This window comes from Tupaia chinensis, unplaced genomic scaffold, assembly GCF_000334495.1.
Source record: "Tupaia chinensis unplaced genomic scaffold, TupChi_1.0 Scaffold000263_1, whole genome shotgun sequence".
Lineage (NCBI taxonomy): Eukaryota > Metazoa > Chordata > Mammalia > Scandentia > Tupaiidae > Tupaia > Tupaia belangeri.
Genome location: NW_006159743.1, coordinates 440,711 through 455,739, shown reverse-complemented (window position 1 = coordinate 455,739; position 15,029 = coordinate 440,711). Strand labels below are relative to the sequence as shown.

General features: G+C 36.4%; 1 protein-coding gene across 1 annotated transcript in view; it reads right to left on the bottom strand.

The window, feature by feature from the left end:
* The window catches only part of COL24A1 (collagen type XXIV alpha 1 chain), a 322,594-nt gene that overhangs the window by 43,163 nt on the left and 264,402 nt on the right, over positions 1-15,029 (bottom strand). Inside the window, exons 47-50 of the mRNA XM_006149476.1 lie at positions 5,047-5,154; positions 2,744-2,851; positions 2,598-2,651; positions 1,984-2,046 (exon numbers count right to left, since the gene is read on the bottom strand). Coding sequence (XP_006149538.1) covers positions 1,984-2,046; positions 2,598-2,651; positions 2,744-2,851; positions 5,047-5,154 — 333 coding nt within the window. The remainder of the gene's footprint in view (positions 1-1,983; positions 2,047-2,597; positions 2,652-2,743; positions 2,852-5,046; positions 5,155-15,029) is intronic.

Below are 15,029 nucleotides of genomic sequence, written 5' to 3'. Positions count from 1 at the left end.
CTGCGTCATTTAATATTCATTCCATATTCTAAAGTTACAATTAGCTAGCAATCTTCTAACATATAATTTGGTTAATTAGATAAGAATTCAAATTGTGACTCCTCTGTATATTAGCCATGTATGGCCTCGAGTATATTATCTTTCAGAACCTTAGTTCTCCATCTGCAGAATAGGGATGGTAGCATCTCTTATAGAATTTTTATGAGGATTAAATGAGATAATGGGAAAAAACTGGACAGTAGTACCTGCTGTAAAATGGCCTCTTGCTAAATATTAACTCATCAGGACTTTTACTTGTCTCTTATAGTGACATGATACATTTATATTTGTGTTTATAAATGAGTATTTGTGAGGTAGTTACTAGAACTTTAATGCTGAGGAACTGATAACATTTATGAACCTGCAAAGCACTACAGGCACTTATCCTGACCCACAGAGGTCTAGCTCTCTGTGAGACCTTGCTAGGCAGGTAGCCAACTTCCTTCGACAATATCAAGAAAGAGTCTAATTAATTGAAAACCTAATAAAACTTGAGTGAACAGAGTTATTAGTGGGAAAACTTAATATAAATAAGAATTTAAAAGCAATGTTTACTATAGATTAGCTTCACCATACAGAACATATAATAGATATTCAAGAATTAGACTTTACATAAAAGTATCAACTTTCTTTGGTTCTTCAGAAACATGAAAATGACTAATAAGTTTATACCTAAAAATATTTTTAGAAGAATCTTTAAACAAACAACTCACATGACAATATTTCTCTATGTATTAAAAGAGTTCATAATGAGAGCTAGGGAAGGAGTGTACAACTTAAAAAATTCAACTTGTCATTTGGTATTCTGTACAAGACTGATTTTCAGTTGGAAAGTTCTTTAATTTTCCTTTCTCCTACATATGAACTGCTCCCCTTCTTCCTTTTTCTGTTTTTTTTTTTTTTTTCCCCCACACTTGGACTAGTCTCTGCTGTTAGCCATAGAGGTGGTACTATTATAACCAAACCACTGTTGAATATAGTTAGTTTTTGCCATAGGGTGTATGCATTTGCGTTTGACAGAGAGAGAGAGAGAGAGAGAGAGAGAGAGAGAGAAAGTGAAAAACCATTCCCCAGGGGTGTGGCCATGCCACAGTCCCTTCTCCTCTACTTTCCTCTAGAGATTTTGGGCACGTACATACATGCCCAGCATATTTTCCAAGCCACCTGTATGTGTATCTGGGATTCAAATCACACAGCCAGCCAGGCGAGATCCAGCGACCTCAACCACAATGCCACCTGGCTGTCCTAGTTTGAAATGTTCTGTTCTTTTTTATTTTTTTCTAGTTTTATAGACCATCTCATCAATTAAGAGGCTGTGAGTCATAAAAACTAAAACAAAACAAAAAAGCAAAATAAATAAATAACCCAAACAATAGCTACTAACTGCTGGTGACTTATTTGTCCTATTTATAATCTTTACAGTTTGCAATTATGAACACTGAACTGCTAATTAAAGCTCTTCAGACCTGATTTTTGCAACTCTGTGAGCAGTTCCTCATCATTCTCTTGGGATATTGTCCCTGAGCTGGGAAAACACAGCTATCAGGAACTATTTTTCAAAGCTTTGGTCATATATAAGCCTCTGCCAGGTGCTGCATGGTGGTGGTCTCTGGACTGTGGTTGTATAAATGCTTTTAACATGAAACTGCTTTATGTTTTCATTCCTGGTGTTAGTTAATAAATACATTATCCAGTCTTTACAGTAATTCTGATGACTTTTTTTTAACGTAAGAACTGGAAAGTATGGGTGGTCTATGGGATATTTTGCTCAAACTAGTATATTAACTGCAAAAGGTTAAACTTGACATGTGTTCTTATGCATTTTTATCTTGAAAGTCATTTTATTAAGATATTAATTTAGAGCACATTAATTTCAGAGTTCTAAAATCCTACAGTAAGCAAAGAACCACAATTTTTGGGTAGGCCAAATGACTTTACACTTACTCTCTGTCCAACAGGACCTTTAGGACCTGAAATTCCAACAATGCCGATACCTCCCTCAGGACCCTAGACAAATGAAAAATACAAAGTTAAAATTTGTAGCACCATTTTCACAAATGAAACAATCTCCTACAAATCTATCAAGACTAGGCCCCTAAAAAATGGAATGTGACAGTTAATAATGTGTGTACTGAAGTACTTAAGAGGAGGTATACTAAGGGCTGCAATTTATATCAAAATACACCCAAGAAGGATGGAGAGAGAAATGGGTAAGCACATGATAAAGAAAATAGAATAAAATGTTAATTACAGAATCTAGGTATATGCAGTCACTGTAGAATTCTCTCGGCTTTGCCTACGTATGGAAATTTTAAGATAAAATGCTTAGAAATAAAGAATAAAGGTGAAGAAAAGCAAATGATAAGATAAAATGCTAGGATAATTTATATCTGCATACGTTTTAAAATGAACACATTCAAAACTCAATTATTTAACTGAAAATGTGCAGATTAAAGAAATAAGAGCTCAAGTCTAAATACAGGTATTTCAACTTTTTTTTTTTTTTTTTTTTTTTTTATCAAGACAGCTAGAAACTAACAACAAATCAGTGAACATACTTTGGGGCCTGGAAATCCTTGGAAACCCGTTAAACCTTGACCACCATGTTCTCCCTGCAATGTGAACAGACGTGACCATCATTATTACACAGTGGTAACCTGGCTGGTGGGTAAGCGCTGGAGTGAATTTCTGAGCGGGCACATACAGGCTGCCCTTTCAGGCCAGGCTCTCCACGTGGTCCTTGATCACCCTGTGCTCCTTGGTGACCTCTTTTACCTTGAATTCCAGGTTGACCAAGGAGCCCTTGTTCTCCCTATGGACAGAACAGAGAAAGGTGACCTTGACTTCTGAAGCTGAATTCACATACTGACTTTTAAAGAGACCCAAATGCAAACCCATACTTGGGCACAGTATAAAGCACTAAGGAAATAAAATTCTGCATGATCATCCCCTCTACAAGTATTTTTCACACTATTTATAGTGAATAAGTAGTGTAGCCATGAGAAAAGAAAATTTCAGAGGTTATGATGGTAAGTGTGGGAAGGAGGAGGAAGCAAGGTATCTACGAAATGAAGAAGACAGTAGACTACAGAGAAGATGGTAAGGTTGTGGTTTATGGGGTGTGTTTATCTATGATGGAGCTTGTACTTTATTTGAACTGATATCATTTTGCTGTGTTTTTCCTATGGTGCAGAGATAATTCAGTTATATTCTATCAGAAACAGAACAGTCTCCTGAAGTGTGGACTCTGGTTTTTGTCATTATCATTTCATGTCCATCATTGAGAAATTTCCATATTCTGTTTCTGTTTCCTTAGTTTTCTTTGACGTAAACTCTTTATGGCCTTAAAATATTAATTACATATTAATTATGTAATTAAATTACATAAATTACATAATTAGTAATTACTAAAGTAATTATAAAATAATTACTTTAATCATATTCTAAATAATTACTACTGTATTTTTTTAAATCAAGCCTTTTTCATTTTTTTCCTTTTGAAATGAGAGAAGACCTTTCACATCATCTCTAAAAGTAAATTTAGAGATTTGGTGGATTTTAGAGCTAGATTATTGAAAAATGATGCTTAGTAGACTTTGGTCAAAGATTATTCAAGAAGGAAATTATTCTTCATTGTCTTTTTCTTTTCTTTTTTTTTTTTAACGTGACATGTGTATGTGTTCTCTTCAGGGAAAGAAGAGACACACAGAGAGGGAGGGGGAGAATGCAATCCCAATGGGGCATGGCTACAATTCTTCCTCCTCCATTTCTCAATCCTGTTGGGATTTGGGGCATGCACACACATGTGGCCAGTGTACTTCCCTATCTGCCAGAGTGGGATTCAACCACATGGCTGGCCATGAGATCTGGCTTCCTTAACCACCAGGCCATGGGCTCGCCCTGTCCTCCACTGTCTTGAGATAAAGCTATAAATTTGAGATTGCTCAGCTGCCTTGACTTTTAGTAAAAGGGAATATTTATAGTAATATAAAATAATGAATAAATAAGCAAAATAATGAATAATAAGCTAAAATAATGAATAATAAGCAAATGGGTGATTTTCAGTTTACCCACATGGGTCAGAAATTTAAAAATTCTTTAAAAGTGAAACTATAAAAACCAAGTTATGAGGTAATAATGTAAGGGTGCCAATGTCTTAGCTTTAGGTTTTTATAATATAGCTTTAGACATTGGACTGATCTCTTAAGTTGTCAGATATATTCCACATTAAGATGTTTCTAAGAGAGGGAACAACAAATGACATAATGGTTATGTCGCTGGACTCCCATATAATCAATTACAGTTCGAGTCCTAGATCCAGCAGCTTAAAACTCATGCCAGCGCTTGTGTGTGTGTGTCCAAAATTCTAAGAGGAGAATGGAGGAGAAGGGATTGTGGCATGGTCATCTCCTCTGGGGGATGTTTTCTCGTTTTCTGTCTCTCTGTCTCTGTTTCTCTGGTGAGCACATGTGCCCTATAACAAACATCTCTCTCTCTCTTAAAAAAAAAAAAAAGCTATTTCTGAGAGAATTCTGTTTTGTCTGGAAAGTCTACTGATATGTGATAATATTCCATGCAATGAATGTTAATACCAGATTTTAATTACTATTACTTTGACTCTAAGAAATAATCTGTGCTGTTGGCAGATTTATTCATTGGTTAGGTTCAGTAGAGGAATAGCAAAAGTATTTGAGAAAGCATGTGTCTACAAATAAATAAGATTTGCCTTTTGGAGGAAAAGTCAGATGAGAGAGCAGAAAGAAGAACCAAAATGAGTCAAAGATAGCATTTTTAAAGCATGCTAGTCCTGGGTTAATGAACTGTCATACCAAATTACATGAATTGAAATATGCCAAGGATACTTTTCTTTTTCCCTAAAGTGTTTTTAACTATATTAGTCGAATAGTATTAAAAGCTATCAACCTACCATCCTGTGATCTAGCTAATGAATTCAACCATTAAAGATGGCCAACACTGATCACCACTCAGAATAAAACATTAAAGTACCTTTGGGCCTGGAACTCCTGGGCTTCCTGGCAGGCCTACTGAACCCTTTATTCCTCGAGGACCTGGAGGCCCAGATAGTCCTGTTCTTCCTGGGCTGCCTCTGCTGCCCTAAATAACATAAATAAGAAATGAAAACTACTGAAGTTTATAAAAAAACCCAAAAACCAAAAACTAGAGGCTCAAAGAATGCATGAAAGGCTGTGTTCTAAAATACTGCTATTGACATACTGCCCTGTTTTGGGAGTAATCTTGGGTTTCTTTTCCAAATAAGTGAAATGTTTAAAAATATTTTGATAATACCATACACCAGTCACCTGAAATTTTCAATAATCATAAATGCAATAATCATGGTTTGTTAAAATGCAAACAATGAGGCAGTCTAAAATCCACCAGTACCTTCTGACATACTTAGCCTTGGCATGAAATATATTGTTGTATCCTTTTTTTAAAAAAATACTTATTTAATTTTACTTATTTTTACTATTTTTTAAGTTTGACCAGAGAGACAGAGCGAGAGAGAGAGAATAAGAGAGAAAGAGAGAAAGCAAACCACCAGGTCGAGGACTCAAACTGTGGTCAGTCACATGGGAGTCTGGCACCACAACCACCATGCCATATGCTGGCCCTATATGTTGCTGTATTCTAATTTAAAAAAATATATATACTCTTGAGATCAGCAGATGGTATAACAGTTACATTGCTGGACTCTGACATGGCCAACTACAGTCTGAATCCTGGACCTGGAGACTTTAAACACACTGGGCATACGTGCATGTGTGCCCAAAATTGGGAGAGAAGAGTGGAGGAGAAGGAATTGAGGTGTGACCATCCCCCCTGGGAAGTGATTTTTCCCTTTGTCTCTCTGTCCCTCTGACAAGTGCACATGCCCTATATGAAAAATCTCTAAAAAGCAAAATGATACTCTATTATATATAACACTTCTACTAATTAGTTGCCTTAAGATAAATATTTCTCAACCACATATGATTCCAGAAACTTTACTGAAAATTATTTGATTGGGGGAACCAGCAGTTAGCGTAATGGCTAAGTCGCTGGACTCCCACGTAGTCGACCGCGGCTCGTGTCCCGGACCCGGTGGCTTAAAACTCACGCTGGGCGCGTGTGCGTGCGTGCCCAAGATCCCGAGAGAGGAATGGAGGAGAAGGGATTGTGGCGTGACCATCCCCCCTGGGGGGTGATTTCTCGCTTTCTGTCTCTATGTCTCTCTCTGTCTGGCGAGCGCCCGCGCCCTACAGTGAAAATCTCTCCAAAAAAAAAAAATTATTTGATTGGGAATAAAATTAAGCAAGCAAATAGAATATCATTAATACCAAATCTAAAATCAAGGTTTTCAAATTATGGTTGAAAGCCGAATCTAGTCAATCATCATTTGTTTTTGTATAGCTCAGTACCTAAGAATAGCAGTTACATTTTGAATGTTGATAAAAATGAAAATGAGAGTAATATAGTAAAGACAGACAAAAATTAGATGAAGTTAAAATTTTAGAGTGTAGTTGTGGAGGAGACCTTATTGGGCACTCTTGTTCTGCTGTCACTTGACGCAGTACAAACTGCAGTGATGACTTGACAGTGTTTCAAGTGAAATATTTGTTTCCTGTGACATTTTATTTTACTTTGTTTTATTACCAATGCATACCTAGTATGTCCAAATAAGCAAAGGAGAAATGTGAGACCAGCAGATGGTGTAATGTTTACGTAGCTGGACTCCCACATGGCCAACCACAGTTCAAATCCTGAACCTGAAGGCTAGAAACTCATGCTGGTCATATGTGCATGTGTGTTCAAAATCCTGAGAGGAGAATGGACAAGAAGGGATTGCAGCATGCTTATCCTCCATGGGGGGTGATTTCTTACTTTCTGTCTCTCTGTCTCTCTCTGTCTTTCTGGTAAGCACATGCTCCGTATAGCAAAAAAAAAAACCTCTCTCAATAAAAAAGAAAAAGAGAAATGTGGACTTTAAATGTTGTCTTTTTAAGGCACAATGAAATGTGGATTATTTTGTTACCAAATGAGATAGCAAAATCTTATTTTCATTATGCAATGACACTATAGCTGTGCTTAAAAAAATACATGGTATACATAACACATCAGACCAAGCATTCAACACAATATTCCCACCTGACATGAATCCAACAGTCAAAACAATTAGAAAATTTAAAACCGAGTATCTTATTGCTGTGGAATTTTTCACAAAAAATGAAGATGAGGCTGCAGCCAAAGAAAGTTTCTGAGTCTACATTTCATTTATTAACCCAGCAAGAAAAGTCCCTTGTTGATAGTGACTTAATTAAGTTGTGCAGTGAAAATAAACTTGTTAAGGTCATTAACATTTCGGCAAGAACTGTCACTTGAAATGTTGGCATTGGAACAGTATCAATCAATAGTTGATTAAAAAAAGAAGCCAAATGCTATTTAGAGGTTTTTTTTTCTTGGCTCTTGATGGGTCAGTAAAGGTTAGCAATACAGCTTAATTGTCCATTAGAGTAGTCCAGTGCGAAGAGCCTGAAGAATTAGCCTGTATGAATCGTCTGTGGGGTGACTACAGTGAGAATATTTTCAAAGAAACTAAGAAAACACTAAATCAGGATAACCTAAAGTAGAATCTTCTAAAGTGTGATAAAACTGATAGCTACAAATGAGCAAGGAGTTACTGGACACATTTACAAAGCTTGTGAACATGTAAGGTGTTTTTAAAGCTACGGATAGTCATTATTATTCACCATCAGGTAGTCTAAGGAAAATAATTTGAACGTAGCATGTGTTGTTGAACTTGCACTATCAACAGTAAGCTCCATTCATTGGTTCTTGTGGATTTAAGTATTAGTTCTGTATTTGTGAGAAACAGAAACAAAATATCCTGACTTGTCCTATATACAGCAGGTTGATGGTTTAGCAGCAGTGAAGTTTTTACTGAGATTTTTTGAGACTGAGAGCGAAATTTTTCTGAATGAGAACATCTAATACAATTGAACAATAAATTAACTTGGAAATTAGGTTTTCCTGTAGATCTTATGTTTATTAATAAATTAAATCTAATATTATAAGGCAAAACTACTAAAACATAAACTGGGGTAAAGTCATTTAAACAAAAAGTAATGTTTGAATTACAAATAATGTTAAGCAGTTTTACAGACTTTATGTGCTGTTGAAAATTAAAGTAAGAAATGAGATCTCCATTTCCACACAATTTATAGTGGGTAGGTCTTCTGAGCTCTGTTACAGCAGCATATTTTAGACCCTGATGCAAGAAATATTTATATTTCAATTAGACAATTGAGTTTCTACCTAATCTTTAACTGGAAAAGATTAACCTACAATGCAATGATACATTAAAAGGCAAATATTGAGAGAAGAATTTAGTAGGATTCTATAAATTCCTTCTAGGCAATGAATATGCCCAATTTAAAATAAAATGTTCATGAACTGCAGTATTTAGCAGTACTTATCTGGGTGAAAAGAACTTTCAAAGATGAAGTGTGTAAAGTACACAAAATCCTATATGTTAGCATCAACAAATGAACAGAATATTTTGATAACAGGGAACTGCAATACGCTAAATGTTAGCCCCCACAAGACTATTTTTCTCATTAGTAGATGTAGATTTCAAAAAATTATGCTCTATTATATATTTTTAATTTTACAAATAAAAATTATATAAAAATTCATTTTCTCTCTTGTTATATAAGTTCCTAAATAATTCCTTTGATTTTGTTTCTAACTTCAAAACGCCTTAAGTATTTACTTATATTTACAGAAAAAGCTTGTTGACCTTTCTTCTAGGAGATAATTGCTACCTTCAGGGTTGATTCCCAGGATATTAAATTGGATTACGTAACAGTGTTTCCATGTATTCAACAAATATTTATTGAATATCATCTGTGTGCAAGGAAGGTATGATGGGAAACCTCTGGGGAATACAAACAGAAATAAGGTATGATTCTTGTTTTCAAGAAGCTTAAAATTATGTGAAAAAGATAGAACATAACATGCAAATAATTATAATGAAGGCAATATATACATATAAATTTTCCAGATGAGAAGAGAGATGAAGTAAAGACTACGGAGGTTCTGAGGAGGGAAAGTTACTGTTAGTGATAATCAGAAAAGGAATCAATGAGAAAGTAGCATAAGCCATAAGATAGAGATATTGTCAAAGTTATAAATGTGGTAGGTAAGATGATTTGGCTCAAGACAGACTTTACTCACTTCTATGGAAAGTATGGTGGAAAGAATGATATGGGGGGAAGGGAAGGGAGGAGAGAAGGAGAAAGAAAGATAATCCACATTGTGGATATGGGATTCAGGTGGTGTGATTCTTCACATTGCTTGAGACTTACCCCATTTCTTTCCCTCTGGTTCTAACCATGTATTTTATATTGATTTAGTTTGATCTGTGAGCCTTTTTGTCCTACACCTGTAGGATAGATAATGTGGTAGGGTACTTTCCATATGAATGCTAAGACTCCTGAGGTCATGAGATGGTGCCCTTTCAGAGGTCATCAATGCAATTGAAAGCAATTCAATTAGGTCATCAGGAAAGTCATAACTATCTTTCTGATTTTCTATGCAAAAATGCATCATTACTTCCCAACAACCTAACCATTTAACAATCTGACATTCTGGGGTGTAAAACTTGAAGGAATGTTTAGAGAAGACACAGACATTATACCAATGACCAGGTCTCTAATGAGAATATGACTTTATGGGAAAGGTGTTTAATAATCAAAATTCTGACGATAGCACGCTCCTCATAAAAACAAAAATATCCAAAAGACCTAAAGATATCAATTGCCTGCAGAAAAAGCTGAATTAAGAGGTCATATGTAAAAGAAGGATGAAAAGGCATGAAAGCAAGGGGAAAATAGACAAATAACCATAGAATAAACTAGGTGAAAAGTTCAGTTACAGATGTAGGTAAGTGTAAGAATTAAAAAAAAAGTGGTGGGTTTTCTTACAAGGTTGTGAGGCTCCTATCTACGACTGTATTATGGAAATAATGGCCGTAGTAAGGAGTTACATCATGTGAATAGATTGCTGTACATTATTTAGAGGATTTTAAGATACCTCAAAATGCATAATACCTAAATAGTACCAATTAACCTCATTTCACTTGTCATTCCAGGTAATTTAAAAAACCTTAATTTTTTAATAGAAAACAAAACATATTTTTGGACCAGCCAGTGGTGTGGTGGTTGGAGAGACTTGGATTCCACATGGCTGAATGCAAGGTTTGAGTTCCAAAACCCAGAGGCTGAGAAACACACCAGGCATGTGTACATGTGTGCCCAAAATCCTGAGAGGAGAATGGAGAATGGACTATAGCATAGCCATCCGCCTGGGGGGTGCTTTCTCACTTTCTGCCTGTCTCTCTATCTCTGGTGAGTGCATGCATCCTATGGTGAATTAAAAAGAAAACAAGACACGTATTTTTAAAAAGTTTATTTCTTGAGAGAGAGAGACAAGCACCCTCAACAGGGTTTCATTCTGCATTATCCCCTAGACTTTCCTGCCAGTCAGGATCATGGGCACATGTACCTGGAGTTTATAGGTCAACCTGGGGAACTGAACCCCAGATTTTCCATATGTACCCATCATCATTGGAGCAACATGTTGACGCTGTGCCACTAAACAAGCTAAAAAGAAATGTATCTTTTGTGTGGTACATGGACAAGGGACATTGAGATGCTACTGAACACTCCTGAAATCAATAGGTATTTTCTGCTGAGAAAAATAAGGGTCATAAAACTAGTCCTTAGAGTTATGGTACATATGGATAAAGACTAGTATTTTACTTGCAGTGCTGTCAGACACAATAAATAGGCACAATAAATATATTCCAAGTCATTTACTGTTCATGTTGGTTCCTTAGAAAGAAATTTGAGGATAGTAGCAGAGTGTTCTGTACAAAGTTCCAAACAATGTTTTATACAAGTAAAGAACAAACATTTCCTATTATGAATACACAGATGGATGATTAATTTTGCTTGCAAGAGAAACAGATGCTAATCCCTAGGCATTCTTTCCAGTATCTTCTAAATTGTTTTTCTGAAACTACTCAGCAAAGGGTAAGTCATTCCAAGCAAGTTTTTTTGTTTTTTTTTTTTTTTTTTTTTTTAAGAGAGAGTTTTGCTATAGGATGTATATGCTCACTGGAGAGACAGAAAGACAGAAAACGAGAAATGACTCCCTAAGGGAGGATGGCCATGCCACAATCCCTTCTCCTCCATTCTCCTCTCTGGATTTGGGGCACGCACACACATGCACCTGGTATGAATTTTAAGCTGCTGGATCTGGGACTCAGACTGTGGCCAACTGTATGGGAGTCCAGCAATGTAACCATTATGCCATCTGCTGGTCCTATTCCAAGCAAATTTTAAGTAAATAAAACTTCTTAAAATAATAATAATTATTATTACTTTTTGGCCAGAGACACTAAAATCAATGAACAGTATACCTGAGTCTTAAGAAAAATAATGTAATAATAAGAATACATTATGTCTTGTGGCAAGAGATTTCCAGAGATAGGAGACAGTCTTCCTTGTGAAATCAGTTTTGAATCTTGCAGTTTTGAATCTTGCAGGAATCTGTCAATTTTTTAGAAGTTTTTGCCAAAGTGTGTTTGTGCTCACTAGGGAGAGAGGGGAAGAGAGAGGGGGAGAGAGAGAGAGACAGAGGTAGTGAGAGGGAAAGTGAGAAATTACTCCTCTGGGTGATGGCCACACCACAATCCCTTCTCCTCCTGGGATCCTAGGCATGCACATACACATGCCCAGTGAGATTTTCAAGAGACTGGGTCCGGGACTTGAACCTCAGTTGGCCATGTGGGAGTCCAGCAATGTAATCACTACACTATCTGCTGGCCCCAGTAAAGTGTCATTTAAAAAGAATATATATTTAACTTTATTTATTTATTTATTTATTTACTTTAAAATGAGTCGAAAGAGACAGAGTGGGGGAGGGGGGTAATGAGAAAGTAAGCCACTCAGTCCAGGACTTGAACCGTGGTTGGCCATGTGGGAGGCCAGTGCCATTAACTACCTGGCTCCATAAAATATCAATTTTTGAGGACTGAAACTGATGGCTCACTGAGCACTGGGACTTGAGGTAAACAAATACTCAGGTCAGTAATGACAACCACATCAAGAGTTACTTTTTTGTTGAGTGCTTCCTGTATTTCCAAATCGGTAATGGCCTCATGGTTATATTGTTTTATTTAATCCTGTGTCAGCTAAAGAAAGAAGAGGACATTGCCTTTCAATTTTACTTTCTTCTGGGAAAAGGAAGAAAAGGTTTTCTCTTCATTTTAGAACTGGATGGAAAGATATGAGGGAAAAAAGATTCTATACACATATTTAGAAGAAAGACAGACAGATTCTGGAATGAAGATGTGTTTGTAACTGTTAAACACACCAGGGAGGATGCCTGTTATTCCCCCTGTTCCTTGATTTCACTGTCTTATTCCCATTAAAGTGGAAACAGTTATGAATAATATTGAATATGTTAATAAATAATAAAATTGTTAAATATGGATAATAGAAGTCTATGTCTCTAAGAGGATTAGCTAAGAAATATCATCTTTTAAATTATGCTAAAATTATATATATGATTTTAATTTCATTGATTTCTGAACAATAGAATGAAAGTTCAAACTAACAATAAACTTCAAATTAGTTTATGTTTTTCTTTTCTTTTTTTTGGAGAGGTTTTTGCTATAGGGCGTGTGAGCTCGCCAGCCAGACAGAGACAGAGGGACAGAAAGTGAGAAATCACCCCCCGTGGGGATGGCCACACTGCAATCCCTTCTCCTCCATTCTCCTTTTGGGATCTTGGGCACGCACGCACACGCACCCAGCGTGTTTAAGCCGTGGTCCGGGACTCGAACCACAGTCGATTACATGGGAGTCCAGCGACATAGCCATTACGCTAACTGCTGGTCCCAGTTTACGTTTTTCTTCAAAGTACAACCTTGACAGTTTTCTAGGAAAGCAATTTTTTCCTTTCCCTATAGCTAAATACTTTCAGTACACCTAAATTATGATTATATAATTATTAACTATATGAGACAGGTGAAGAAATAGTAAAAAAGACAATACAATATCCTTTATTTTATGGTACAAAAATAAGTATGATGTCCTGAATTTTTTTTTTTTTTCCACTCTTAGGCAACATAAGTACTGTGTCTTTTTTATTAAGTCAGCAAATCAGGAGTTATAAAATTAATACATCACTTGCTTTACTACAGGAACTAAAAACATTTCTGTTTAAGTAAGAATTTCTCATTTCACTTGGTTTACTAAATATATTCCTTCTAGGAAAGAATTGGCTGTGTAAAAATATGTGAGACGGTAATTATTAGGTGATTATATATAAATAATGTAGCATTCATAACATGGCCCTACAGTGCCAATTATCGGAAATGTAGCCAAGTGCTAGAAAAAAGATTTATGAATGACGTGTATGCTAAAGTTAGGAGGTAATTTTAGTTGCGAATCTCTAAACATATTAAAGCTTATGGAACTTAAAGCTTATAGAGAGCAGGGTTAGGATAACTCTTTAGGCAGTAAAGACAGGCCTACTTAATTGAAATCTGTTATCAAGAGTATAAAACAGTAACCTCTTATTCAGCCTTAATGAATACAGGTATTTAGACATTGGTTTTCCTCACAGAAATGATTTACAGGGACCAGCAGTTAGCGTAATGGCTATGTCACTGGACTCCCACGTAGTTGACTGCGGTTCAAGTCCCGGACCTGGTGGCTTAAAACTCACGCTGGGCGTGTATGCGTGCATGCCCAAGATCCCAAGAGGAGAACGGAGAAGGGATTGCGGTGTGGCCATCCCCCCTGGGGGGTGATTTCTCGCTTTCTGTCTCTCTCTGTCTCTCTCTGTCTGTCTGGTGAGCGCATGTGCCCTATAGCAAAAACCTCTCCAAAAAAAAGAAAAAAAAGAAATGATTTACACATTTCCATTAGGAAAACTGATGGTTTATCAATTCTGAAAAATGGACAGTGTGAATGCCACTATAACATTAGACAAAATAAAGCTATTCCATGACATTGCCTTTACCCATGTCTCAATACACAATCACAATGATCGAAAGAGAACATTTCATTTATATGTAGGTTCTTAGACATATTTAGGCTTGCACCACTATGAAGAAATAAATATCACCCTTTCATTTCAAAAATAAAAAACATGAAAAATTTAAAAAAGCTATCTTATTAGATCCTCCAATAACCCTGACCCCCCCTCTTTCCTGGCTGTTGGTTCTTTTCACATGGCAAGTTCTCCAGTTTTTTTTTTTTTTTTTTTTTTAATTTTATTTTGCCAGTGGGCACATGCTAGGGAAAAACAGAGGGAGACAGACAGAGGGAAAGAAGGAAAGCACTCCCTCCCCATGGAAGATGTTCATGCCACACACAGTCTATTCTCCTCAATTCTCCTTCCTTTTGAGATTTTGTGCACATATACACATGTACCTGGCATGTTTCTCAAGAAATAGGCCCAGAATTCAACCACACAGTAGGCCATGTGGGATCCAGCCATGTTAACCACTATTACACTGGCTAGACCTTTTCAGTTCTTTAAATACCTAAACATATGTAGAGTCTTACCTCCATCCTCAGTTCAAGTATAACATTCCCACAAGACTTCTCTAGTCTAGACTATAGACACAACCTCCCACTAGTACTTAACACAATTTAGAATATCTGCTTCATTTACTTATTTATTCATATACTTATTTATTGCTAATCTAGTTAGCAATTTCTTGCTGATCCATGTATGAGGGGACTTCAAAAAGTTTGTAGAGGAATCGGGAACCAGCAGTTAGCGTAATGGCTATGTCGCTGGACTCCCACGTAGTCAACCACGGTTCGTGTCCCGGACCCGGTGGCTTAAAACTCACGCCGGGCGCGTGTGTGTGCGTGCCCAAGATCCCGAGAAGAGAATGGAGGAGAAGG